Below are 26135 nucleotides of genomic sequence, written 5' to 3'. Positions count from 1 at the left end.
TTAGATTAGTCGTATTATTAGATATCATATTAAAGGTGTTTTCTTGGACACTAACTATCTAACACCGGAAATTCTGTTGAAGGTCTGTTTTACATTTCAAAATTAGAATCTCTCGGAAACTCGAGGAAACGTGTTTCTAAAACTCGCGGAATTAGATATCATATATATGTTTCTAAAACGTTTCAAAAGAAAAAAAAAAATCACGTTTCCACGTTTCAATCGTTTCGTTTCCGCGTATCTGTTTCTATTTCCATGCAATCTAGCTATCTAATACAAAACGACGGTGATAATTAACATTATTTTGTTTAGATTTTTAAATTCATTATAATACACAAACCAATAATTCCACCTGTTTTTGTTTTAAAAAATAAATAAAACTAGAGAACAACTTATGTGCTAATTAACATATACTGATAATACTTATATTATCACAATTTTCAGTATATCACAAATAATAAACTTCATATTAGGCTTCATATACACCGTTTAGCTAAATGCCACTTGCACTATTCATTTTTTTTCTGGCTAATACCCCTATATCTATCTACTAATACTATACAATACCCCTATATCTACTATTTTTAAACTAGTTAAAATATAATTTGACCCAAAACACTAGTTATTAAAACATAATAAACGAATAAAACCCCTTTTCCTGAAGTTTATGGTAAATGGACTCGGACCGCCAAAGAAAACTACGGCCCAACGGTACTGAATCGTTCTAAAGCCCATATAAAAAAATATTCGTCTCTTCTAAGAAAGTTGCAAGGGTTTTCGAGTGAACTTCTTTGCAGCTGCGACAATGGGAGACACCGCCTTGGAGAAAACCGCCGAAGTGCTACGGCACGAGATCGATGAGCTTCGCCGTCAGCAGCGCGAGGTACAATCATCTCCACCTCAATCTCATTCTCAGTTTAAATCTCCATTCCAATTCTCTTTTTTTTTGACGGCGATTCTATATCGTAATCAGATTACGGAAAGGCTTCGCGATCCTCGTGGAATCCGACGAGGAGGACTCTCAGGCGCTGGTCCTCGCAACCAACCCCGTAGAGGCTTTCTTCGACCTGTAATTTCACTTTCCTTTCTCCTTCATATAGTTCTCTTCTTTGAATTGTGTTAATAATAGGTTTATTTGATTTTGAAGGCGGAGAGGAATGACGTAGAGGATGAGCCTCCTGCTAAACGGAGATTGTCTTCCGCCGTTGTTAAGGTATCTGAAGGAAGACTCTCTTGTTCAGAAAGTAATGCATTCTTATTATTAGATTGTAAAAAAGTGTTTTTTTTTTAACTATTAGGAGACTCAGGTCGAAGGTGAGGATGTTAGTAAGGTTGATGATGGCAACGAAACTCATGTTTCAGCTGGTAAAAATGGGAACTCTGATCTAAGGGACAGGAAGCTAGATGGTCATCGTCGTGGAAGTTGGTCTCAGAGGGATGCAGAACATAGAGGGGTCAAGAAGGTAATCAATACCCACGTGCAGTTCTTGCAAAGATCGTCTCTTTAGTTTTTGGCATAGTGAGAGTTTACTCAATAGTCTTTGTCGCTATGCTCTTTATCAGGGTTTTGAAGCTATGGAATTGCCTGAGCCTGCACCAAGGAATCTACCTAAGAATGAGGATCCTAAACTTGTTAATAGGAACAGAAGAATGCTGGGGAATCTTCTAGGGACTTTGGAGGTATTTTTTTCATTACATGGACATTGCTCTTATGCTCATGTTCTTTAGTCCCTCATGGTTTAGCTTGTTCCATGGCAGATATGTCGTTCTTTTATTCAAAATTTTCGTAGTCTCACTTGTTTACATTCCTTTTTATTCTGCAGAGGTTCAGAAAAGAAGATAAACAGCTTTCTGGAACAGATGCCTATGCTCGAAGGTCCGCTGCGCTACAAAAGGTAAGCACAGACTCATGTTCTCATGGCTTGTTTCACGTACTTAAAACCCAGATACGAGATATTTTACTAAGCTATTGCTGTTTATTGAGGGGAACTGTCACTTTATTGTACTTGGATGTGATAGTCTTCGTCTACTTAAAACCCAGATACGCGATATTTTTCTAAGTTATTGCTGTTTAGTGAGGGGAACCGTCACTTTATTGTACTTGGATGTGATAGTCTTCATCTTCTAGCCAATACAGGATTGGCCTCTAGTTTATTTACATGACTGGCATTTGTAAAGGAGCTTAAATCTATCTCGATATGATTTATTTTTGGAATTGGATCTTCTTGGCCTTTTATTTGGAGATAATAATATTGTTGCTAAGATGTTAGGTATAAGTTATCATTATATGTCCAGTTAGGTGTGAGGTTATATCTAAACTTCTTTCATAGTTCTACAATGCATTAACCGTGTATCCCTCCTACTCGTATAGGCTGAGCAAAAGGCTCGTGAAGAAAGTGAGCGACTGAGGCTGCAAGAGCGTGAGACTCTGACTGAAAAGAGGAGAAGAGATCTTGTAAGCACCCAGCTATTCGTACTTTCTATTCCAAATGGCATTCTTGTGTATAGCGTTCTGATATACAATTTAACTTGTCAATCAGACGCTTCGAGCCCGTGTTGCTGCTAAGGCAGAACAAAAAGAGTTGGAACTGCTATTCCTTAGGTGGTGTGAGCAGAAGAAGAAACTTGGCAATTTTATAAGGTGAGCTGCTGTTTTTATTTCCACTCTACCCCTACTTCCTCTGCATGATGAATCCTAATGATGTGTATTATGTGCAGGTTATTTTTAATTTCGGTCCAAAGTGTGCATATTCACAACAATTTAATAGAAACAAAGATAAGTTTCCATTCACGTGCATAAAGATGTTGATGGCCAAGGCCATAGGTAGAAATTGCTAGATGATATAGAGGTATTTTGTTAACATCCTTTTCATTTGATTGCATGTGGACGGCTGTTTCAGGACCAAAGCAGAGCCACATATATACTATGCACCAACGAGGCCTTTGGAAGAAGATACAACTGAGGCGGAGCAACGCAAAGAGCAGGTAAAGTGTAGTTTTTGTGAATGTAATGTTTTGACATGCATGCTATGTGATATTGAAATGTAATTGGTGACGCAGGCATTCTTAGAATGGAAGGCGGCAAAGAGACAAGACGTGAGTGAGTATCAAAAGGAGATAGAAGAGAAATATCTGCGTAATGTGGAGAAAGAGCTGGAAAAGTGGGAAAACGCAAGGAAGGCGAGGAAAGCAAACAACGGGGATATGAATTTGCAGGAAACAATGGATAAGGAGTTAGAGACGCATATAATGGAACACGGTCCAAAGAAAAGAAAGATACCTGGAGGTGGAGGAGGGGATGAAGATGAAGAAGATGAAGTAGAGGATATCAATGGTGGGGAGGATGAAATGACAATGGATGATGTACTGGAAGAGGGAGATGGAAACGACAAAGAAGTGGCAACTGATACTGCGGAAGGAGAAATTGAACAGTAGGTTGTCAAAGGTCTTAGCGTGTGTTGTTCTTTGATGCTTGTGTTATAGGACACCTGGAGTTTACGAGTTAGAAGACTATGCTGGACTATGGTTATTGTAAAAGGGATTTTGCCTTTGTGCTGTGATTTAATTTATATATCAACTAGTTTTGGCCTTAACTTTGCATACTTAAAAAAGCTATTATTACTTATGAAACTCCAAGCTTTAACGCTCAAGAACGAGTAATGTGTTTACAAAATCAAAGATTACAAATTTCTCAAGGAAAAAGAAATGACTTGTTTACAGCTAAATCTCCACTTGCAGAGATTACGACACGTGTCCATCAGAAGTGGTTACTCCTCCAATCTAACGGACCTCCTTCATCGCCTACGATCATGCCTTCTCTCCACGGCGACGGTGAAACTTCTTCAACCCTCGGAGTCTCTGCTGGTGTACGACCAAGAAAGGAGGCGTAAGGCTGTGGCGCCGGCGAGAATCTCGAATCCACAGCATACGGTGACTCCGCCGGCGAATCGACCACGGGAGGCAAATCAACGGAAAGTTCCGAAGACGAAGGAGTCGTGAGCGAAAGAAGACCGTCGATACCGTGTACGGCGAGATGCTGACCGTAGAACAAACCAGGGAGGAGAATGCGAACGGCGTCGAGACAAACGGATTCGTTTGACGAAGAAGACTTACTGAGTAGGAGGTGGTGAGAGGGAAGCAGCGTCGGGAGAGAGGTGGCGTTGGGGAGGAATCGGAGATCGGAGAACGGGAGGCGGACGGGTACGGAGTGGAGGCGGAGGGTGGAAACGTAGAAGGAGAAAGAACGAGTCATGTCGAGATCGAAAAGCGTGGAGTCGGTGGGGGCGAAGAGTGTGAGGGTCTCGGCGGAGAGTAAATCGAAGAAGAGATCGGAGGTTACGATGGCGTTGGCGAAGAGAGCTCGGCCTCTGACGCGGAGCACCGTGATGGCTCTTTCCAGCTCTTCCAGAGGAACTCCGGCGGAAGGATGAGGGAAACAGAGGATGAGAGCAACGAGAAAGATGGCGAAGGAGAACGAGATAGTCGCCATTGTTGATCACTTGCGAGGTTGAAGAGAGAGAGAAGATGGAAGAAGGAAGAAGAAAGCGGTTATGAGTTTGTTATATAGGGTAGAGAAGGGACCGTTATGGCGGTTATGAGTTTGTTATTTAGTTTCCCGCGCTTACGAGATTTGATTATTGAGCTATTACTAGTTTCTTGTAGATTTATCTACTTACAAGCTGATGAAAGAACACCGTCTGATTCCAGTAAAAGATATGATGGTGATGAATGAAACGACCTCACCAGTACACTCGTAATGAAGTATTGCTACAAAAAAAAGACTCGTTATTTTGCAGCAACTACTAGTCCTGAAGTAACATACATCGACAAACTGCTACCAAAATGGTAAAACTTGAGGAAAACGTGGTCCCTGTAATCTTTAGATGCTCTTGGGGCAGGCGGCTTAACCTTTAGGCTAAAGCCATTCTCTTCCTTGCTTCAAAGGCCTAGAGTTCAAAAAAGTTATTCAACGAAAGTCTATTCCACAGTAAAAACAAGTCATGAAGAAGGAGAGATGAGAAAAGGAAATGGACCTGGTGTTCCCAGTTTGTGCAGCCAGTGACAAGAGCTAGCAGAAAAGTTTGTAGAACGGCACCAGCTTGTATTCCAACCCAAAGGCCAACACCTTTCAGATGAACCCAGAAGGCTAAAGTTGCTGCAAAGGGTATCCCACATAGATAGAAAGCTCCTAAATTGATGTAAGCCCCTATATGTTGCCATCCACATCCCCTTGCAATACCTGCTAGCCATTTTAAACCAGGGTTAGTAGTGGCAGAGAAGAGTATAACTTTGGGATGACTGGATTAAGAAGGACAACAACATGAACAACATGAAGACATGGACCTATGTTGTGAGGATCCAGAAGCAAATTATAAGAGATGGATTAGTATATAACATGTAAAAGACACTTCACTTTGGAGATTAAGTAAAACAATAGAGGAATAGGACCTGAGAGAACACCCTGTGAACCGTCTAGTATGATAGAGATAGAGACCAACGGAGCCATCTTTGCAACATAGTCAACAGTTTCCTTGTCACTGCTGAAAACATATCCGAAAACATTCCTTCCTACCAACAGAGACATACTCACTATCAATGATTCCACAACTGCAAGAGACATTGCCGCGTAGACCACAATATGTGCTGCCCTTGAGTTTCCAGCACCTAATTCGTTTGAGATTCTTGTGCTGCACATGCAAAATAATCCACTTATGAAAATGAAAACATATGAATCAAGTATGCTTCAGCTCTCTTAGGTAAGGACTATAGCTCTAACCTTGCAGCAGCCGCGATGGCAAGTGGTATTGAATAGATTGTCGCAATTGTTTGGAGACTGCACATGATTGTTAATAGGTTTGTTATTCAAGAATGTGACAAGAAAATGAAATGTAGATGCAATGGGGGAGTGTTACCAAACAGAGAGCACAGAAGTCTCCAGTTCAGGGTTGGGTAAGAGTCCAGAGAACAATATTATGAGTTCATATGACCACCACTCTAGGCTGCAACACATGAAAATAGTTTATTACCATATTGAGAAGTTGAAAGGCACAGAGAAAAGTGATTAATTATACCAAACCATAGCAGCAGAAGGAAGAGCATATCTAAAGAACTCTCCAACGCCACTGAACATCTCCATAGTAAGAGGCGCACGCGTCTCAAAACAAGAAGAGGAGAAGTACATGATAGACCCAAGAAGAATAGCATAGAGCCAGTTCGACAAACCCATAGCCAAGGCTCCACCTAGGAAACCAAGCCCTGACTTGTAAACCAAAAGCCAGCAGAGAGGTACGTGGAGACAGAACACAAAAGAAGAGGTGATCAAGAGGGGTCTGATCATGCTCTGGTTTTGAAAGTAGCGAGTGAGGGGCTGGAGAACGGCGTAAGAGAAGAGCCCAGGGATGAGCCAGACGGCATACCTGCCGGCTTCGTGCGCAATAGCGTTGTCTTGGCCAAGGAAAACAAGAAGCTTCTCCATGTTGAACCATATGATAGAGATAGGGAAACATACTAGTGTGAGACAGAACATAGCTGTGTATGTCTGAACGCCTAGTTTACGGTAGAGTTTAGCTCCGTAAGCTTGACCGCTCAGAGTATCTAAGGCACATGACAATCCTATCTAGTAGTAGCATCAGAGGCAAACAAATAATAACAATCAAGGTTCTTGATTACTAAATATAACAAAGATAAAGTGAATATATTCAAATTTAGAGGTGTAAGCAAGCATATACGATGAAGCTGAAGCCAGTGACGTTGCAGAAGGAAGAAGCTAAGGAGGCGCTGGCGAGTGCGAGGTTTCCGAGGTGACCAACCATCACCATAGAGATGATCTGCAAGGAGAACTGAGCGATGACGACAGCAGCCATAGGAGCAGCGAAGGAGATGAGACGTTTGAGTTCTTCGGTGAATGATCCGTCTCGCAGATCTCTCCATGTCACTACCTGAACTCTGTCTACCGATAGTAGCAAGACATCCTTGGCGCTGCTCTCTGCGTCCACCATCTAGCCGGAGAGAAAGAGAGAGAGAGAGAGAGAAAATTGTGTTTTAAAAATGTTTAAACTGAGTTATATGTGGTGAAAGTGTCAAACAAGGCGGTGTTGATGATGTTATTGTTGTGTGCTTGCCTGCATGTCTCCGTTCAACTAATATTTTTTTTCCAAAACCAAGTAAACAAATAATTTTATATGCGGCTTAAGTCTAAGATGAGATCCCAACGTCATTTAAACTCACAATTCTGTATTTTGCTGTTTGTTTGTCCATCGTCGTGGGTGGTTCACAATTTCATATTTTTCTACTATATATACTAAAATTTACATCACCTTTTAAGCTAAATTGCTCACGGGTGACAGGTTTTCGCGTCTATATATTGTAGTATATCCCAAAGAGTTTTGTTTTGACTTTTAGAGAAAATGACTTTTTACCAACGTTTCTTTGACATTTCCATTACTTTTCTCTGTACTAACCTTTGTCTGTTTGTAAATCACTGATTCACTGTAGTGTTGATCCCATTATTGTGTCATTCACAGTTCCATGATTTTGAGAATCTTCTTGAAAAGAATATAAACCGACGGTTGTTCCAGAAAATCAGTAAAGAGTTTGTGTACAAGTTTGGAAATGTAAACCAATTGCTGGTAAAAAATTTCTTGGAATCTTCTCGAAAAAGATATCAAACAAAAGTTTGCCATTCTTCAAAGAGTTGTTAGATTATTTGTTTGTTCTGGTTATCAAAGTGGCTGGGGGAACCTTTACAGTAAACAAGTGGCCGAGAAGAAGATATAGCAAACGATATCTTAACCGTCCACGTGGCGAAACATAAGACCTGTTGCAGAATTAAGTGTTAAAAAAAAGAACCTCGTGGCGACTTTTTCTTCTTCGGCTAATTTTGACGGTCCAATAAGCCCAAAACACACATCTCCACCATGCCCAACTCTCTCTTTCCCGCCTCCTGTTACCCGTGCGCATTTTAGCATCTCCCTCTCTCCCATGTTTATCCTGCGCCGTCCCCACCTTACACGCCATCTCCGCTTCTCCCGCAATAACCGCGTCTCCTCCGCCGCCGCAGTTCGTCACGACGCCACCCTCTGGACCCCAGCTCCTCTCTCTCTCGTCGAATCCGCGGCGGAGTCGCTTTTCCACATCTCGATCGACATTTCCAACTCCCCGGATCTCGCAGCTTCCTACACGCGGCCCGGCCAGTATCTCCAGCTCCGCGTTCCCGATGTCGAGAGGCCTTCGTTTCTGGCGATCGCTTCTCCTCCTTCCTTCGCGGCTGCGAGCGGTGCGTTCGAGTTCTTGGTCAAGAGCATCGCTGGATCCACGGCGGAGATTCTCTGCGGGTTGAAGAGAGGGGAGACCGTTGAGCTTAGCTCCGTCATGGGTCATGGTTTCGACGTCGATCAGATCGATCCTCCCGAGGAATATTCCACAGTTTTGATTTTCGCCACTGGATCTGGGATTAGGTGAGAGGCTAAAGTTAGAGTCTTTTACGTAAAGTTTGATCGTTCATCGTCTTAGCTGATGGCTCCATGATCTGAGTATGTTCTAGCTTAAAGGTTTAAGTGCACAACGTTTTCAAAGTCTGTATCTTTCAATTTGGTTACTGATATTGCGAGCGTAGCTTATATGATGCTTAGTTCAATTAGCAACAAGGTCTAGTGATGGTGGTGATAGAGACTTATAGCAACTGTCTTTTACTTGGAATGTAATCTCTCATGTTCTTATCTCTCTGCAGTCCCATTCGCTCACTAATTGAGACAGGGTTTGGCGCTGATAGAAGATCTGATGTAAGACTCTATTACGGGGCTAGGAACCTGAAAAGAATGGCTTATCAGGTTTGGTTCATTCCCTCATTTGTCAGTGCATAAAAATATGAGCAGTTGAATTGTTAAGATCTTTTGATGATAAAGCGCAAGAGCCTTTCTATCTAACGCTCTGGATCTGATCTATAGAAGGATTTACATGTGCTCTTCGATTTACAGGAAAAGTTTAAAGAGTGGGAATCATCAGGTGTCAAAGTTGTGCCGGTGTTGTCACAGCCAGATGATGGGTGGAGAGGGGAGACCGGATATGTACAGGTGAGATCAATCTAAATGCTTTAACTAAAAGTGGATCAAACTAATATATAGATCATGTATTGTATAGGCTGCTTTCGCAAGGGCCGCTAAACAGGTTTCAGATCCCTCGGCCACAGGAGTGGTGCTGTGCGGACAGAGACAAATGGCTGAGGTATGCACTGTCTTGTGTTGCTTGAAATCTAAAATGCTTATGTAGAAGATATGTATCTATATCGTTGTTCGATTTGTGTGTATTTGCAGGAGATAACAGCAATGCTTGTAGCCGATGGAGTCTCAAATGACAAGATGCTCAAAAACTTTTGACAGATATTAGATTATTCTTTGCTACCAAAGCCCCCCTCTAATTCATACACACACACATCTAGATTTTTGTATTCCCTTAAGATTAATGATATGTATTGTTTATCACCACAACATTATTATTATTTTGAGAAGAAAAAAAAATAAACACCATAACGGTCTTCCTAATGACTTTTTGTTAAGGTGGAAAAGTATAATGTATTGAGTTTCTACATCCATTAATTGTCTCATTAATACCGAAAAGATTAGTCCTCAACGCGCATTAGTCACATAATTAAACAGCACGCCGTTTCGATATTTAAGAGCAGGACTTCATGCCGTCTCCAACACGATCAATCCTTAGTCAATAAGGAGTTAAAGGATCAAAGAGAAGAAAAAAATCGGAAGAGCGATTGATCCGAATCAATTATTCGCCATGGCTTCGTCGGCGCTCTCCAATCTGATGCTCGCAATCCACGAGAAGAAGACGAGCTCAGTCGATCTCTACCGTCCTCTCCGCAACTACATAACCTTCACCTACTCCGAGCGCGAAGCTCAGCTTCTTGAAGACGATCTCGAAACCCTCAATCAACTCCGCTCCGACGTAGAACGCGTCCCCGATCCGTCTCCCTCCGCCAGAAGAGACCTTCTCATCTCCTACTACAAAGCCCTATGCCTTGTCGAGACGCGGTTCCCAATCTCCCCCGAGAAGCACCACGTCAACGCCGTCTCTTTCCTATGGCACGACACCTTCAAGCAGAAGCAAAAGGCCACTCAGCAGAACATTCATCTGGAGAAAGCCGCCGTTCTCTTCAACCTCGCCGCTACTTACAGCCAGATCGGGCTCGGTCACGATCGCACCACCGTGGATGGGCGCCGTCAGGCTTCGCATGCCTTCATCGGTGCGGCGGGGGCGTTCGCGTACCTGAGGGATAACGAGTCCACTAAGGCGTCGATCGGGCAGAGCAGCACCACCGTGGATGTGTCGGTGGAGTGCGTGGGGATGTTGGAGAGGCTCATGTTGGCTCAGGCTCAGGAATGTGTGTTTGAGAATACCATTGCTAAAGGAAGCACTCCTGGTGTTTGTGCTAAAATTGCTAGACAGGTTAGTGTAAAACCATTATAATGTGTATATGATCTAGAATTTGATTCAGTATGAGCATATATGATTAGCTTGAATTTGCAATTCTTGGTTGCTTGAAATCAGGTTGGTATATACTACGAGGAAGCTTTGGCTGCGTTAACCGCTCCACCATTGAAGGATCATTTTGAGAAAGGCTGGATTTCTCATGTGCAGATGAAAGCAGCACTCTTTTATAGTGAAGCTTGTTATAGGTATGGAATGGAGTTGCACGAGAAAGAGGAAATTGCAGAAGAGATAGCTCGGCTGAGGAGCGGAAGCAGCCGTTTGGCAGAGGCGAAGAAGTCTTCGAGAGGAGCTCCTGCTCAGCTTATAGAAGCCATGAACAAACTAGAGGCGAGCATTAGTTGCAATTTGGATAGGGCTGTCAAGGAAAACGATAGAGTGTACCTTATGAGGGTTCCTTCTCCTGCTTCTTTGTCTCCGCTTCCGACTTTCTCAATGGTTAAGCCAATGAACATGACTGAGATATTGGATGCAAGCAAGGAGAAGATGTTTGCCATCCTTGTTCCGGATAGTAGTGCTAAAGCGCTCTCTAGATACACTGAGATGGTGGATGATGTGATTAGGACTCAGGCGGAGAGATTACAGCAAGCGAGCGAACTAACTCGGGTGAGGCTCAAAGAGATGGATCTTCCTGATTCTATTCTTGCTGTGGATGGTCACTCAACTCTTCCGGCTGATCTTAGAGAAGATGTAGAAGCTGTTCAGATCAGTGGTGGTCCAGCTAGCTTGGAAGCTGAACTCCAGCAACTTAGAGATTTGAAGAGGGTTAATCAGGAGTTGTTGGTGCACACCGAAGAGCTTTTGCAGAAAGAAGCAACTGAAGATACTCAATTTAGAAGCCAATTTGGGACTCGGTGGACTAGGCCTCAGTCTAGCACTCTGACAAAGAACTTGCAGGATAGGTTAAATCGTTTTGCAGCCAATTTGAAACAAGCTGGAGAAAGTGATGTGAAGATTGAGCGTTCTGTGAGAGAGAACTCCGCCCTCATGTCAATTCTTGATCGAAGGCCGGTATGTACTTCCTTGTTTTTTAATATTTTTTTGGTTAGGCTTAAAACTTGTCTCTTAGGGTTCTTCGTTTCGATTATCCTAGTACCTGAAATCTTTGGGTGCAGCCTATTCAAATCACACACTTAGACGTTATGGTTTTCTGTTTTGATTATCAGATAGAATCTGCCATCCCATCTCTAGCTAAGCCAATGATGTCTCTGGATGCAACGGAGGATGCCATCGTGGGAACTCTGAAGCAGAGTCTGGTATATCCTATTTCCTTTGGTGAAGCTGCGATTATATACTTAGGAAGGAATTTGGGCAGCTTTCACGAATCATTATTCTCACAATTTTGTTTCTTTTTGCACAGAGGCAACTGGAAAATCTTGGTGCTCAGCGGGCAGGTCTTGAAGACATGCTCAAAGAGATGAAAAGAAAGGTGAAATAATTTTCTATTGATTGGTCAATCATTATGTTTCTTGATATTGGAATGCAAAACTCATTAGACTTTTACTGGATACCTGTTTTAGGATGACATACTGCCAAAGCTGATGACGATTACAGGTTCATATGAAGATATGTTCAGGAAAGAGATATCAAAGTATGATCACATCTGTGAAGATATTTCTCAAAACATTGAAGTTCAAGAACAGTTGTTGAGGCAAATTCAGGTGTACCTTTTTTGACCACTCTTGTAGTAGCACTTTACTTTTCATCATGGTTTTTATCCTTTTTTGATAACCAATGAATGTAAGGTGATAGTAATCAATATCTAGTGATCATGTCTCATTGGTAGTAGAAACTGACTACTCATAATGGGTTTCTTTCCTTGGTTATAGGCTCAAAATGAAGAGTTCTCAACTGTTTTTAATCTTGAAGATTATAAAGGTGAGCTCGCAGCTACTGTCTTGCATGCACTCTATAAAAATGTTGAAGAAATATAATGGATCAAAGTAGTTTGTGTTATATCTTGGTTAATGCGTAATCTGTGATAAAACTGGTACATTCTGATTTTGAAGAAAATGACATTTTTATGCTCCTGTGTTCAGGTTCATTTGTTTTATGTGTTTCCCTGTTCATTTGCTCCCACTTATTTGTTTTATGTGTTTCCCTGTTCTTCAGCATCCAGAGAGAAGTGCTATAACCAGATTCAAGCGGCTATATCCAAGTATCGAGAGATCAAGGAAAATGTCAATGAGGGCTTGAAGTTCTATGTCACTCTCCAAGTGAGTTTCTTTTCTTTTTATAGTTCCAACCTCTGTATAAGCATGTCTTCACTCTACACTATGTCACTTGTCTGGGAGGGTCTTGAATTCTTATTTTTACACTACATTGAGGATACGATATTACTTTCCCTGCAATGTGAGACATTGTCTTTGTTGGTGTCAATAGGATGCAATCACGAATGTGAAGCAGCAATGCAGTGATTTTGTGATGACAAGGAGTATCCAGTGCCGAGAAATGATTGAGGATGTGCAACGACAGATGTCTGGTCTGAGTTTTCAGGATCGTAGAAACTCCGGTCCATACCCATCTGTACATCAGCCGACTGCTACAAGTTCGCCGCCTCCACAAGAAACTCATAATCCATCTCATCCTCACCCACAAGCACCATACTATAGACCGCCCGAGCAAGTGTCTAGACCTGGCTACTCTATGCCACCCTATGGTCCACCTCCCCCGTACCAGGCACCTCATGGCCAGGCGCCACAACCATACCCTCCTCAGGCCCCGCAACAGCAACAGCCTCCTTATCCATCATGGCAACAAGGCTCGTACTATGATCCCCAGGCACAGCAGCCTCGGCCTCCTTATAGCGCCCCGAACCCGTACCTACACCCGCCTCAGCCTCAGCCCCCTCACCAAGGCGGTGGATACTACAGGCATTGAGTTCTACCGTGGAACCAATAAACTGTTGTGTTATTGTTGTTATCTTTTTTTTGTTTTCTGTGAGTACTTCATGAATATCTATCCATCTCCTTTGCATGTTTCTTGAGTGAACATGAAGTCTTGTTTAATAATGACTCAAATTCTTTGAATATTCAAAATATAGACAATGTGATATCATTTGTGTAAACACATTATTATTACTAATCCATAAACAAAGTAAACCCTTATTATTGGTTGAAATTGGACAACATGCATCAGATGTAACGAAGGCGAGTGAGAAGGGTAAATATCATGATGGATTTGTGGGTTCGAGGATAGAGGAAGAAAGAGGACTGAGCAAGTTTGAGAGAGTAGCGGTCAAACAGCTCGTCAAGGATTTGGTGGCCAAAGTGGGTGCGAATGAGACGTTCCAGGACCGCTCTGAGGTACAGGACCCTCGATTCAAGGTCAGGCATGGTGTCGTGTGCCTCCACACCATCCAGTGTCCCCATCTTCTCGATTTTGAGCTCCCCGTTGCATCTGATGATCTCTTCCAGTTCCTTTGGAGTTGTGTAATAGATAGGCAGGTTGAAACTATCTACATCCTCCTCCTTGATTCGTCCCTGCGGTAAAGTGTTTTAGAGTCATTTTACTCGTTCATGTGGTTATTAAGAAAAACCAACAACCAAGTACCTCTCTAGCCATGTCCATGAGGCATGAGCCCACGAGATCGAACTCGGATCCCGTTGAAGCCTGAGAACAGAGAAAGCCATCTGGTACACCGGGCACAATCAATGCCATCAGCCCGTCTTCTGCGAGCTCCCGTGATCTTGCAACAAGGAAAGACGTGATATCCTTTTTGTACTGACAGGCGTAGGCTTGTGCAACCTCTTTTGATGCTCCCGTGTAGTGAATCCTGCCTCCGTTGTAAGCAGGAGAGGTTGTATCACTTAGTTCGGGTGGCACGTCGGAGAGCCAACAGAGAGCACAAGAGGAGTAGGCCAAGTTGAGAGATGCCTTGGGAAACAAGTTTCCATAAAAAGAGCCAGGGACACCTGTGAAACATTATTATGACCATTAAGTAGAGTTGTTACTTGAGCCGATTAAAACCAAAGTAAAGTAATGCACCTGCCAAGAAGTAGGGGCGTTGACTCTGAGGAGGGAGCAAAGCAAAGAGTGCATTAAAATCAGTGTGCGAGAGGTCGTTGAAGAAGACTTGAAACTCAGGGGTTTTATCATTAGCCATAGAGGAGCTGAACTTGTGGAGGAGAGCTTGAATGATGATGTCCACAGCAAGAAGGGTGTTGGGGCCAGAGGAACATCCAAAGTCAGCGATGGTGAATGTAGAGAATGTATGGTTGGTGAGGTCGAGACGCTTGTGGATCTCCTTCCTAAGGAGTGCTTCAGCAGCGTCAATGGCTCCCCTCTACACACAGTTGAACATGTTGGTATACTTAGAATAAATAAATAAAAGAAAAAAAAAAGGTGGTTGGGGAGTGGGGGTGATGTATATCTACTCTAAACCTGATAGGAGGAGTTGCGAGCATAGCTAGAAGGACCGTCTCCACCGTTCATGGCTGTGTGATGGTATTGTATGAGGGTGGGAGAAACTACATTGTAGTTGTAGCGTGAATGTGTGTAATTATAAGAAACAAAGACTTGTAGCCACGTGGAAAGACGATTAAGTCTAAACGCGGCGGCTCCCATGTGCTATACGTGTGAAAAAGGTCTATTTCAAAGAATTTTAGGACATGGTTAACCCCGGTCTCTTAAATAAAATTATTAACTTATGATTTGATACTTTTTTGATTTTTGTTTTTTTTATATTTTTTGTTGGAATTCTTAAAAAACAAATTATTATAAAATTATATGGGATCCACGATTTTTAGGTTTCTGTTGGTGCCCTTAAATTTCTTAGCTAAGGATCAATTCTGTGGAATTTCTTAACTATTTGCGGATTCCACTTACATGTGATGGCCCGCGATTGGTTATATATATATTTTTTTTGAAAAACATCTGAAAAAATAGTTTAAAAAATAGAAAAACACTTTTTCTAAAAATTTTAATGGGGGTACACAGTTATGGATACTCTTATATCTCTTATTTAAAAAACAGTCCTTAGTTTTTCTTAGTTAAAATCTAAAAAAAACTAAGAACAATCTCTTAACCGAAGCTAATAACCTCAGTTAAGAGACTGAGGTTAATAAATTGATTAAGTTTTCATTAAAGCAATCAAATATTTAAAATATTATAGAAAATATTTTATGCAAATGTTTCTATTTGATTAAAAATTGTTGAATATCTTAATTTTAAAATTTTATAATAGAAAATATTATTTCAAGGTAACAACACAATATATAAGAGTTATGCTTGTAGCATTAGACATTAAATTAAAAATCTGATAACTATCGGAACCTGATACAATCATATGACACACCACTACCAAACTGAATTTAGTGTGTCGACTCACTAGATTCTAACAATTTTTACCTCTATCACAACCAGTATAAATAAAGTGTGGACATTCAAATAAGAATTATAATTCCAGTATATATATCACATGATCATATATGGAAGATCATTCCCAAGATGGGATGTCGACTCAACATATTTTTTATCATGTTATCTTTATTAGTCAAAATCTTTAACGCGAATCAAAACATCTAAATTGATTCTTATATACATATACTAGATTCAGATTACTAATTTTATGATAATCATACTCAATATTAAACATGTTCAAAAGACACATAGTTATATTAGTATGTTATCCAACTTTAGATGCCCAATAATGTGAATAAATTGTAGTAACAAATTAGATTAATTCTATAGAATTAATAAATTCTCCGACAACTAATTTCAATAAATGCAAAATCTAGAATAAATTGCACAAATATTTTAAATCATTCCAAAATATACGGCAAATCAATTGGGAATAGTAGGCAAATGAGAATTGGTCAGAGTTGTTATTTAAAAACAACGTTCAAAGCCAAACAAACCCAGAATTAATAAGCCATTTAATACCAATTAAAAACATTATCAGTTTTAACAAGTAAGGCTTTTTATCTATTACTTATACTATTAATTAAAGGGCAATTGTCAATAATAGCACCTTTTGAAGTTTATGTCTCATAAATAGCACTAGAAGGAGAAAGTCACAAAAATGACATTCATTAAAGGGTAAAATATCCATAATACCCTTGGTTTAAAATTAAATAAACAAACAAAAATAAATAAAAATAAATAAAATTAAAATTAAAAAAATTAAAAAGAAATTTTTTTTATAGTTTCAGATTATATGTTTTCAGATTCGAAACTTTTATAATTCTTTTTTTTTGAAATTGTTTTTTTCGAATTTTTTTTTTTATTTTTTTTCAAATTTTCTTTTTATAATTTAAAAATACATTTGAAACTGTTTTTAAAATTTTTATTTTTTATTTTAGTATTTATTTTTTATAAAATTTTAAACCCTAATTCCTAAACCCCACCCCTTGACTCTAAACCCTAAGGTTTGGATTAATTAACCCAAGAGGTATAAATGTATATTTACTCTTTAATGAAACCTATTTTTGTGACTTTGAGCCTTGAGTGCTACTTTGGAAACAAAAACTTGATTTGGTGTTATCCTAGTCTTTTTCTCTTAATTAAATATAAGCATGCCATCTTTCAGAAAGTTTTTTTGACTCGTTCATAAAACAACTGACATCAATGGCAAAACAATGCTACACTTACGACACCACTAAACTAGTGGAGATTATTAAAAAAAAAATTGAACGAGCCGAAGCTTGATTGATTTTAATTAATAATAACCATAATCAAAACACATCTTGAAAACGTCAAAACAAAATTTTGGTTGATTCACCATGCTTTATCCTCCTATATATTAATTGAGAAGTCACATGAATGATTTTTGAGGATGTGTTATTTATACAAAAAGTTTGAAACTTTTTTTAATAATTTGATTGGTTCAAAAGTTTGAAATTTTAATTTATATTTAAATAACTCTATAGATAACTAACGAAACTTATTGCCAAACAAGTAAGACTTCTAACCTAACTGCTCTTTCTTCTCTATCTCATTTTCATTGTTCATTCATTTTTCTTCTAAAATATTATTAGACCGAAACTAATTTCAGCTACCGAAACTAATTTTCAGATGTCTTGAAGTAAATCCACAGGATATAGTCATACTTGGCTGAGGTATTATTTGGCTTGACTTTTGTTTAAGTTCCTTTGTGATGGTACCAAGCATTAGAATCTCAAAAAAAAAAAAAAAAAAAGAATTCATATAATATTATCTTCTGTTCAAGCAAGTCACCCGTTTTTAGTTGTGAAGAAAACCTGATCTTTTCTGTCAGATTTTTTAAAGTTTTGTCTTTATCACTGTGGAAGAGAGCAAAACTATTTTCGAATCTCTGAAAAGGGTGTGAGGCTTAACTGATATGTGTTGTATGTATAAAGTGGTGTATACACAAGGCTAATTAAGTGATGAAGTGATAGTTGAGATTTATATATTGGCATTTTGGCATTCATTATTAAAATTTATATGTAATATTTTTTTTTATAGTTGAGAAATTTATGGTATATGAATTTATTTTTATTTTAAATAATATAAATGGGTTATATAAACCCAAAAAAATATCTGAAACGAATCCCAAACTGATTTTTTTTATAAATATTTGAATGAGGTTTAAATCTTTAACTCCGAAAACCCGAATTTGTATAGAACGAACCGAACTCGAATTGATATCCGAACGCCCACTCCTACTTCACACAAAGGATGACTAACACTTTTGACCGTCAATATATATAAACACTATTTTGAAAGTTCATGCAGTATTTTTGATTTTTGTCTAATTCAGTATGAAATATGCACTAGTATAACATTCATGAATAAAAAGGTACGACGCGTAAATTCATGTTGTATTTTCGAATTTATGTTTAGTTCAATATGAAATATACAAAGTTAAGGTAGAAAAAGAAACACTTAAAGTTCATGTTAGGCCATTTTCTCTGTTATACGTGGCCGAAGCCCACATCCCGAACCCGCTCAGCCTTAAAAACTACCGGGTTTGAGCTTAGTTTTATATGCCCAAAAAATTGGGTCTTTCAGGCTAAGTCCATTTGAGATTGGGTATTTTAGGATTAAGTCCATTTGGGATAAGGCTGGTTCAAAAACCCAAAATTTTATATTTTATTTTAAATATTATTGTTTTTTCTTGTAATCGAAGTTGTTAATGCACTTTATTGTTTCATAATTACGAGTGTTACATTTTAAATTTTACAAATGTACATTCTTCTTTCATGTACAACATGCGTTTTTATTTCAAAATAGAAAGTATGAAACGTTTAACTATGTTTATCATAAATTTTGTTCTCTTATATATTTAGTTATAATTGATATTTGATTATTTAAATTTTATTAAATTTGGTTTCTTTATAATATGTTTTAAATCATACGAAAAAATAAAACATTTGTGATAAAGAAAAAAGTTTAAACTCATTTTATATATTTTTTTTCTTTTAAATGAAACTCTTTTTTTACGAAAATTTACATGTAATAAAACGATGAAATTGATGATGACACTATCTTTCGAAAAACCCACAAAAGCCCTATAAAACCTGGGCCGGATTTAAATTCTAGGTCTAAAATACTTTTGAACTGGACCGTACTGGACTCAAATATTTACGGACTTAGCGGGTTTAGACCGGACTGGGCCAGCCCGAATTGACACCCCTAGTTATACGTCCCCATCAGAGTGTTTCTTTAGAAGCCCAAGAAGTTTCAAAGTTGAGGCTTACACTTTGGTGCGGTTTATCCTACCGGGGAGGTTAAAAACAGAGGCCTCCAAAATCTATCTTTATTGAAACTCCAATCCTGATCAATTTGTTGATTCCTCTCTAGAGAGACATCAAGACCAAGATAAAGACAGATTCTCGTTATTAGGCATGCAATTACTTTTAAAAAATCTGTAGCAAAAAAAATGTAATAACCGCAGACGGCGATAGAAACAAAAGCCATTTGGCATATTCAGGTTTGCAGTTATTCAACATCCACTGCGTTTTATACATCCTCTTAAAAATAACATGAAGCAAACTCAAGAAGATACTGTGTCCAGAATCGCGTTGTTTTCATTTCAGTTTCGCAAAAAGCTTGGGTGCAACCTGAGATCCAAATTCAAGTTTTATCTCAGTATTGTAACGTAGAAAGAAGGAGATGATGTGAACATCAAAGGGAAAACCAGAGCTACTACTACTTACACATTTGTCAATGCAATGCCAGTAGTCGAAGTACTGCCCAGTGCAATGCTTGTGGCCAGATTCATCACCTTGGATTCTCTTTACACACGCCTGAGAACCACAAAAAAAAAACTGTATCAGTCAACAATGATCTTCACACACACACACACACACACACACAATCATGATTCGTATATTGTTCAAAGGAACAATGTCATCATCAGTTCACCTGATATTCGAGTAGTGGCTTCACACATTTTGGTTTGCAAGATTCCTCAAGGTACTTCTTTGGATCAACAACTTCCTCATCTGCCCTGTGATATTTAAAAAACGAAATAAACATCTTTTTATTAAAAATCAAACCCGTGTGATGGCATTACAAAACGAATCTGTCTTTTCCAGAGTCATTCTTACAAAATGAAACTCCGTTCATTTGATTATCAACGACAACACTACGTAGTAGTCACCTCAAATTTAAACAAGGATACATTATAATACACTACATCTCAATTAGCACCACCACAGACCATATAGCACAAATCTAAAAACGGAGATGATGATTCCAGTCAACAAATTCAGACAGCTACATGAGATCTATCTACTCAGCATGATGTATAGATTGGTAATCAACCTAAAAGGATGGTGTCGAAGCTTACATGGCGAGAAGTCAAATTTGAAGCTTGTAGAAACTGCAACACATATATGAGATTCTTGTCAGAGAAAAAAAAAAAGTAGAACCGATAGGTTTGTAAGGAGATAACATCAAAATCAAAACGGAAGTAAGATCTATTTAGCGAAATCTGACCTGTCCTGGAGAGGAGATCGAGACCTTAAGGAGACAACGAACCCTACAGATTTGTTTTGAGTTTTGAGTCAGTCTTCCTTTAGATGTCTCTAGATTCATTCCATTACGCTTTCCCACAGGTCTCTAATGGACGTTAGGCCCAAACTATTTACAATCTTAAAAGCCCAAAGCCCATTAAAACCCCGAAAATCTCCCAAGATTCCCTATAATGACGACATATTCTTATGGCTCCAGATTCATTTCATTAAATTTCTCGATAGGCCTCTGATAGACGTAAGCCCAAAAAAATTACAATCTCAAAAGCCCAAAGCCCATTAAAACTCGAAAACCAGATTCTCCCAAGATTCCCTGTAAGGACGACATATTCGTTTTACATAAGACTTCGTCTGACATCTTTTTGGCTTTTAAGGAAGTTGTAATAGAATATGATGTTGGAAAAGTGATAAAAAGATGGTCAACATTGTCGGAGTCTAGATGCCAACTTAACATTTTTGCAAACCTAAGAAAGATCAAAACACATGTGACATGTTGGGGCGGCACGTCATACAATCTTTAATATTATTATCCACCCACCAATATCAAATTTGATTCCGTCTTTTTTTCTTTTCATTTTCGTACAAGAAAGAAAGAAAACTAGTTAGTTGATTGTGATAACACAGAATAATAGGGGGATATAATACTCGATTGCATTGATCTCAAGACAGCCTAGCCTGTTACTATTTTGTATTTAAATATATGTAAATGTAACAAAGAATGTCGTTGCGTCATTATGATATAGCCATATGTAGGTATGAGTATTATCTATGTCGTGGTACCTATATAACATACCAAATCAAAAGAAGACAACAGCTTTGAATATCTTCAATGATAATAGCATTTAATGTCAATAAAATCAATGTGGAGATTGACATTTGACAGTAGAAGTAATAATAACGCTCGTTGGCGCTGACTTGGTTTAAATGCATCAAAACGTGCGTTAAATTTAAAAGACTGTGAATGATATTGATAACCAACATTGATGATATTAATGTTACTAACATGTTACACCATTCAAACCAAACATGTTTGCTAGTTTGAGTAGAAGAGAACAAAGATCAATGAAATGCAATTTTGATGCATGAAAGAATTGATTGGAAACAGCTCTGTAATGTAAATATCACACAACTATCCCTAAAAGAAAATTGCATTTACATTGTTCTCTCTTCTCCCCTATTTACAAAATAACCAAAAAAAAACCTACAATGGCATTTGACTGTCTCACCTCTGCTGCAACAATAATATATGAGCTTATTAGCGTCTCTTTCTCTCGAGTGTCTTCTGAATCTTCCATGTCCAACCCATCAAGAAGGCCACAAGCCCAAGTCCCACACTTCCCCATAGCGTCACTACCCACACTGGCATTTCCGCTGGGTACAATCCTGTTTTTGTGTCACATCACAAGCATGTAACCATAAGTAACATTAAAATGAATAAAGTAGAACATATCTAAGCAACACAACTTACCAGTTCCAAACTTGATGCAGATGAGAAGTTCTACTATGCATATCCCCAGTGACAGCCAACAGAATGATCCCACCTTTTTCACAGGTTTCCTGTCAATAACCAAAACAACTAGTTATATACAATGTTCAAGAAATTGCTAGGCGGTGGTTAATCGCTTTAACGAGATTATTGTTTAATCGGGCACCTAGGCCGATTTTTAGAACACTAGTTATATAAAAAGACTCTATATTTCAACTAACACCAAACCAATATCACAGTGGCTAATAGTTATACCTGTCTTGGAGATATGAATTGTACTCCCGCGTTGTTGGAATCGCTATGAGCCACCACAAGATCAGCCTATAGAGAATCACTGGGTTTCGAGGAGGGATCCACAGGCTAAACTTGAGAAAGAATGTGTTCAGCTCCACTGTTAAGAAGATGATGCAAAGAGTGAGCACTTGAATAAAACGCCAAGGTCCTTGCAGTGGATGCCACTCGTCTTTGTCCCAATGAGCTGGTGTGAACTGCCCTAATGTCCTTTTAACCTGAGAAGAAAAGAAAAAAAAAAAATCAAAAACTCTCATCAAACGTACAACAGCTAGGAACCAACCATGTGTATGAACAAAACCTTACTTTGCCAATAATGTTAGGCTGGCGGCTAATGCCAACCCACTCGTATGTTTTACCATCAAAGTAGCGTACTGTATACATTCCAGCCCATATCCCTACCAACATTATAAAACGTTACTCAGCTCTACATAACAATTTAGATGCAAGAGATTTAGAATGACAAGGTGAGTTATCATACCAAACCAGTTGCATATCAGGATATCAAGAACAATACTGTCCCACCAGCACTCGTTGAAATTTGGTAACATGTGCCTAAAAGTAAGCTGGAGAACATAGAACATACTTATTACTGGTATCAAATTAAAACTTGGAAACACATAAGGGAAGGAAGACAAAAGACCAACCTCCAATAACTCAAAACCAATGGAAAGCACCCACAGAAGCGGCTGGTTCCTTATCAAAATTGCTTTTCCCCACCATCCAAAGATGTGGGCCAAGAAAAACTCGTCAAATATAGTGTCCTGGAAAAATTGTAAACCAAAAGCATAATAAGCCTTTAGATTAATAATACAAAGGCTATGCCTATGATAAAGACAACTTTGTTCTTAAAAAAGTAAAGGAGGAGAGAGTTGTAGAGAGAAGATACCATACATAAAGATTTTTAAACCTGTTTGTTGGGTGATCAGGCACATAAAGACGGCAATCAGCACCGTATGATCTCTCAGGAAGTTCTGCAAACATTAGCAAACTCAATAAGAATAAGTGGTGAATAAAACAGCAGTAAATATATATATATATATTTACCTATTCCAAGGTCAGGGTGGAGAAACTTCATGAACTGCCTAGCATCATCACGTCTCTGGGAGGGATAATTATTTGTAATTATTAAGAGTTTGCTAACTAAAAACAAGAAAACTAACATCACAAGTATAGGTAAAGGTATAAAGAAGTGAACCTGGAAGAGTAAAAAAGTAAGTGCAACTAAGTAAATAACGGCCATTCCGTGGACTAAGCGCCAGAGTGCAGGGTGAGGCCTGATAAGAACCCTGCATAAAGGAAACAACTTTATTAAAGACAGGAGTAGTACAAGTAATCATCATTGCAAATAAACACAAAAGGTAAAGGAAGATTACGTTGAAGGTGCCTGAAGCAGAGAGTAAGCAAGAAAGACAGCAATCATAGCCCACACTCCCCTAGAGAAGAAACATAGTAGTGTCAATAAATGGATTCAAATGAGGAAGAAAAAAACATAAAGTAAAGAGAAAGAGGAAACCTTTTGACAGAAGTGACAAGATCATCAGAAGTAGTGCTCTCAGGATCAAGAGCTCCACTAGCCCAACTAATTCATTTCAAAAAAAAAAAAGAAAAAAAAGCTTGAGGATCAGAAGAAATGAGACAGAGGAGGAGGAGGAGGAGAAGGAAGACTCACATGAGGAAACAAGCGCCAATGAGGAGAAGGGAGATAGTGCGAGGCCTGTAAGCCCATGCAGTCCATGGATCAAGCTCAGCGTCAACATCACCATTACCATTCATTCTCCCAAAAGGTTCCCTCTTTCTTTCTTTCCTGTTATACCCATTGGGCTCCATGGCTAATGAACCAGCTTCTGCAAAGTTATATTCAAAAAACCAAAACAGAGAGAGAGGAGAAAGACAGAGAATAGAGTGGATAGGGAGAGGAAGGTACAAGGTACAAAGCAGAGAGACAGATAAAAGGTTCTGTCTTTGCAGAGGTTATAAAAAAAAAAGCAGACGCAATAATAAGAAGATTTATGTAAAAAAATAAAAAAAAGCGGATATACAAACAAAAAAAACGAAATGGGTCGGCGAGAAAATGAAAAAAGAGAGGAGATTTGGATACCTGAAGAGGAAGAACCCTAGAGAGGTTGATTGATTAATGGGATAAGAGAAGAAGAAGTAAGAATCGGAGTAGGAAGCTCGAAGATGATGATGATGAAGAGGAGGAATAAAAAGGAAGAGGAATGGTCAAAGTAGAGAGAGAGAGAGATACGCTTCTCTGCTTCATTCACGATCTGAAAACGACTCTGCTTTTCTCTCTTTCCCCCACGATTTCCTTCTTTTTATTTTTCCACAATTACCCCTCTTCATCGATTTATTGGAGTATATTATTATTATGTTAGTATTTGTCTAATTTATCACAGACAAATGATACTATTTCAAACAATTTTTATTTCATGTCTTATTCACCATTTATTCCCCTTTTCACCTAATTCGTCTGCTTATACTACCTAATAAATATATATATACTACCTAATAAATATATATATATACGTCTTGTTGTCAGTGCGTCACTACCACCTTATAAATATTGTTTGTCAAAATAAAAATTATGAATAAATTTTTTATAATTTAGAAGAAATAAACATCAAAAAGGATCATTTTGAATTACGAACAAAAAATAAGCAAATTACATGTGGTTTAAACAGACCACCATGATTGAGGTTTTGAGTAATCTGAATATATGATATACAGTATGGGTCGATGGGAAAGTATAACTTCAAACATTAATGGCTTTGCAATAGCTAAAGCGATTGTTTCATTGCAACCAAATGAAACACATCAATTGTTAGTATATTCATTTTCTTGTTTTTTTTTTTTTTGTAACATTCATTTTCTTGTTTAATAATTGATTTGACAGATATTCCCAAAAGTACAACGGAGAAGCAGAGAATAACAACCCTAGTTAGTATATAATCATTTATTTTTGATTTTACTGAATGACCAAAAAAAATACAAAAAGGAGGAAATGAAAGTCATTTAGTATTTGATATCGACATGTCTAGCTATGCATAAAAGCTATCACAATCAACTCTACCATACTTGTATAAAATGTAGAGAACTGAAACCCTAACTAATGCATCTACCTCTTGATTTAGATCACATAACTGCGAGTAAAATTTTAAACACTGAGGAAATATCGAATAAGTTGAATTTGAATAGAAACAAATTAAACAGCTCACTCTTATAAGAAGAACATGCAGATGGAGACGCCACTTGTAGTCACTTGCCACAACATTACCCTCCTCTCTCTCTCTCTCTTTGTTTTTTTTTAACCTTTTCACTAGTAATAATTAACAAATAATAAACAATGGGTTTTGAAAATAACAAAAAGAAGTTGATATTAGAAGGAATCTTAGGAACGAAAGTGAAGATATATCTAGAGTAAAGGAATAGTACAAGAAGAAAAGCGTGTGTGTGAGAGAGATAATAATGATTAGGGTCAAAGTAAATGATGGGATTAGATTAGAGGGATTAAGAATAATGATTTGATGATATTCGGAAATCATTGAGGTAGTAATGATTGGCAGAATAAAAAGCATTACAGCTCTAACTATATACTATTATCGCTACATAATATTACCAAATATTGATTGACAGCAATAATGGTGTGATAATGCTTTCGTCATAAGTGCATACCACCCTGTAAGAACTATGATTATGACGAAACTGTAACACATAGAATTACTACACAAGCGAGTTAATCTCACGTAAATGGTAAAACGAGAGGGAGGTGTGGTCTACATCTAGAAATGATGTGAGGAAGGACAACCTCAAAATAGTCAGTCTCAAGTATAAGTGTTAGCACATGAAGACAAGCATCAAGAGTGGTCCATTCTTGTTTATGGTTCCGTCCGGACGACTTTAATTATAGTTTCTACTATATG

At 38.5% G+C, this 26135-nt stretch overlaps 8 protein-coding genes across 10 annotated transcripts; 3 read left to right on the top strand and 5 right to left on the bottom strand.

Annotated features, from left to right (window-relative positions):
• The first annotated feature begins 721 nt into the window (after window positions 1-721).
• Window positions 722-3590, top strand: LOC103872307 (pinin). Of its 2 annotated transcripts, none has more exons than XM_018660016.2 (10): window positions 722-880; window positions 971-1066; window positions 1145-1210; window positions 1305-1460; window positions 1561-1677; window positions 1821-1892; window positions 2369-2452; window positions 2538-2638; window positions 2898-2982; window positions 3058-3590. In XM_018660016.2, the coding sequence occupies exons 1-10, from the start codon at window positions 803-805 to the stop codon at window positions 3430-3432; spliced, it is 1230 nt and encodes a 409-aa protein (XP_018515532.1). In that variant the 5' UTR covers window positions 722-802; the 3' UTR covers window positions 3433-3590. The 2 variants fall into 2 exon arrangements, with proteins under 2 accessions (XP_018515532.1, XP_009148901.1); XM_009150653.3 differs by having other exon boundaries at window positions 723-880; window positions 1296-1460.
• LOC103872308 (fasciclin-like arabinogalactan protein 19) lies at window positions 3575-4600 on the bottom strand. The gene has a single exon (XM_009150654.3). The coding sequence runs from the start codon at window positions 4484-4486 to the stop codon at window positions 3755-3757; it is 732 nt and encodes a 243-aa protein (XP_009148902.1). The 5' UTR covers window positions 4487-4600; the 3' UTR covers window positions 3575-3754.
• An 80-nt stretch (window positions 4601-4680) lies between these two features.
• LOC103872306 (protein DETOXIFICATION 12) lies at window positions 4681-7242 on the bottom strand. Its single transcript, XM_009150652.3, has 8 exons — window positions 7225-7242; window positions 6726-7136; window positions 6069-6613; window positions 5910-5996; window positions 5774-5830; window positions 5446-5684; window positions 5031-5236; window positions 4681-4943 (listed from the first exon to the last, which is right to left on the bottom strand). Exons 2-8 carry the CDS (start codon window positions 6993-6995, stop codon window positions 4908-4910), a joined length of 1440 nt encoding a protein of 479 aa, XP_009148900.1. The 5' UTR covers window positions 6996-7136; window positions 7225-7242; the 3' UTR covers window positions 4681-4907.
• A 499-nt stretch (window positions 7243-7741) lies between these two features.
• On the top strand, window positions 7742-9536 carry LOC103872626 (fruit protein pKIWI502). Its single transcript, XM_009151058.2, has 5 exons — window positions 7742-8453; window positions 8726-8825; window positions 8973-9068; window positions 9136-9219; window positions 9309-9536. Exons 1-5 carry the CDS (start codon window positions 7978-7980, stop codon window positions 9369-9371), a joined length of 819 nt encoding a protein of 272 aa, XP_009149306.2. The 5' UTR covers window positions 7742-7977; the 3' UTR covers window positions 9372-9536.
• A 166-nt stretch (window positions 9537-9702) lies between these two features.
• Window positions 9703-13578, top strand: LOC103872304 (vacuolar-sorting protein BRO1). The gene is made up of 8 exons (XM_009150650.3): window positions 9703-10452; window positions 10555-11505; window positions 11661-11750; window positions 11855-11923; window positions 12015-12155; window positions 12324-12372; window positions 12607-12710; window positions 12877-13578. The coding sequence occupies exons 1-8, from the start codon at window positions 9784-9786 to the stop codon at window positions 13372-13374; spliced, it is 2571 nt and encodes an 856-aa protein (XP_009148898.2). The 5' UTR covers window positions 9703-9783; the 3' UTR covers window positions 13375-13578.
• On the bottom strand, window positions 13419-16633 carry LOC103872305 (loganic acid O-methyltransferase). The gene is made up of 4 exons (XM_009150651.3): window positions 14878-16633; window positions 14482-14779; window positions 14047-14408; window positions 13419-13976 (listed from the first exon to the last, which is right to left on the bottom strand). The coding sequence occupies exons 1-4, from the start codon at window positions 15058-15060 to the stop codon at window positions 13629-13631; spliced, it is 1191 nt and encodes a 396-aa protein (XP_009148899.2). The 5' UTR covers window positions 15061-16633; the 3' UTR covers window positions 13419-13628.
• Window positions 16634-19274: 2641 nt separating this feature from the next.
• Window positions 19275-20505, bottom strand: LOC103872303 (cytochrome b-c1 complex subunit 6). Its single transcript, XM_009150649.3, has 5 exons — window positions 20398-20505; window positions 20249-20281; window positions 19822-19906; window positions 19614-19703; window positions 19275-19517 (listed from the first exon to the last, which is right to left on the bottom strand). Coding segments are annotated over exons 2-5 (210 nt in total). The 5' UTR covers window positions 20251-20281; window positions 20398-20505; the 3' UTR covers window positions 19275-19484.
• Window positions 20506-21399: 894 nt separating this feature from the next.
• LOC103872302 (CDP-diacylglycerol--serine O-phosphatidyltransferase 1) lies at window positions 21400-24549 on the bottom strand. 2 transcript variants are annotated; one of them, XM_033272986.1, is made up of 13 exons: window positions 24311-24530; window positions 23882-24041; window positions 23726-23791; window positions 23586-23645; window positions 23408-23498; window positions 23257-23311; window positions 23104-23183; window positions 22857-22973; window positions 22691-22775; window positions 22516-22607; window positions 22174-22427; window positions 21901-21989; window positions 21400-21815 (listed from the first exon to the last, which is right to left on the bottom strand). In XM_033272986.1, exons 2-13 carry the CDS (start codon window positions 24037-24039, stop codon window positions 21688-21690), a joined length of 1275 nt encoding a protein of 424 aa, XP_033128877.1. In that variant the 5' UTR covers window positions 24040-24041; window positions 24311-24530; the 3' UTR covers window positions 21400-21687. The 2 variants fall into 2 exon arrangements, with proteins under 2 accessions (XP_033128877.1, XP_009148896.1); XM_009150648.3 differs by having other exon boundaries at window positions 21404-21815; window positions 23882-24056; window positions 24311-24549.
• Between the last annotated feature and the right edge of the window lie 1586 nt (window positions 24550-26135).

The sequence above is a fragment of the Brassica rapa genome, chromosome A06, assembly GCF_000309985.2.
Source record: "Brassica rapa cultivar Chiifu-401-42 chromosome A06, CAAS_Brap_v3.01, whole genome shotgun sequence".
NCBI lineage: Eukaryota > Viridiplantae > Streptophyta > Magnoliopsida > Brassicales > Brassicaceae > Brassica > Brassica rapa.
This window is presented reverse-complemented; position numbering and strand designations above follow the sequence as displayed.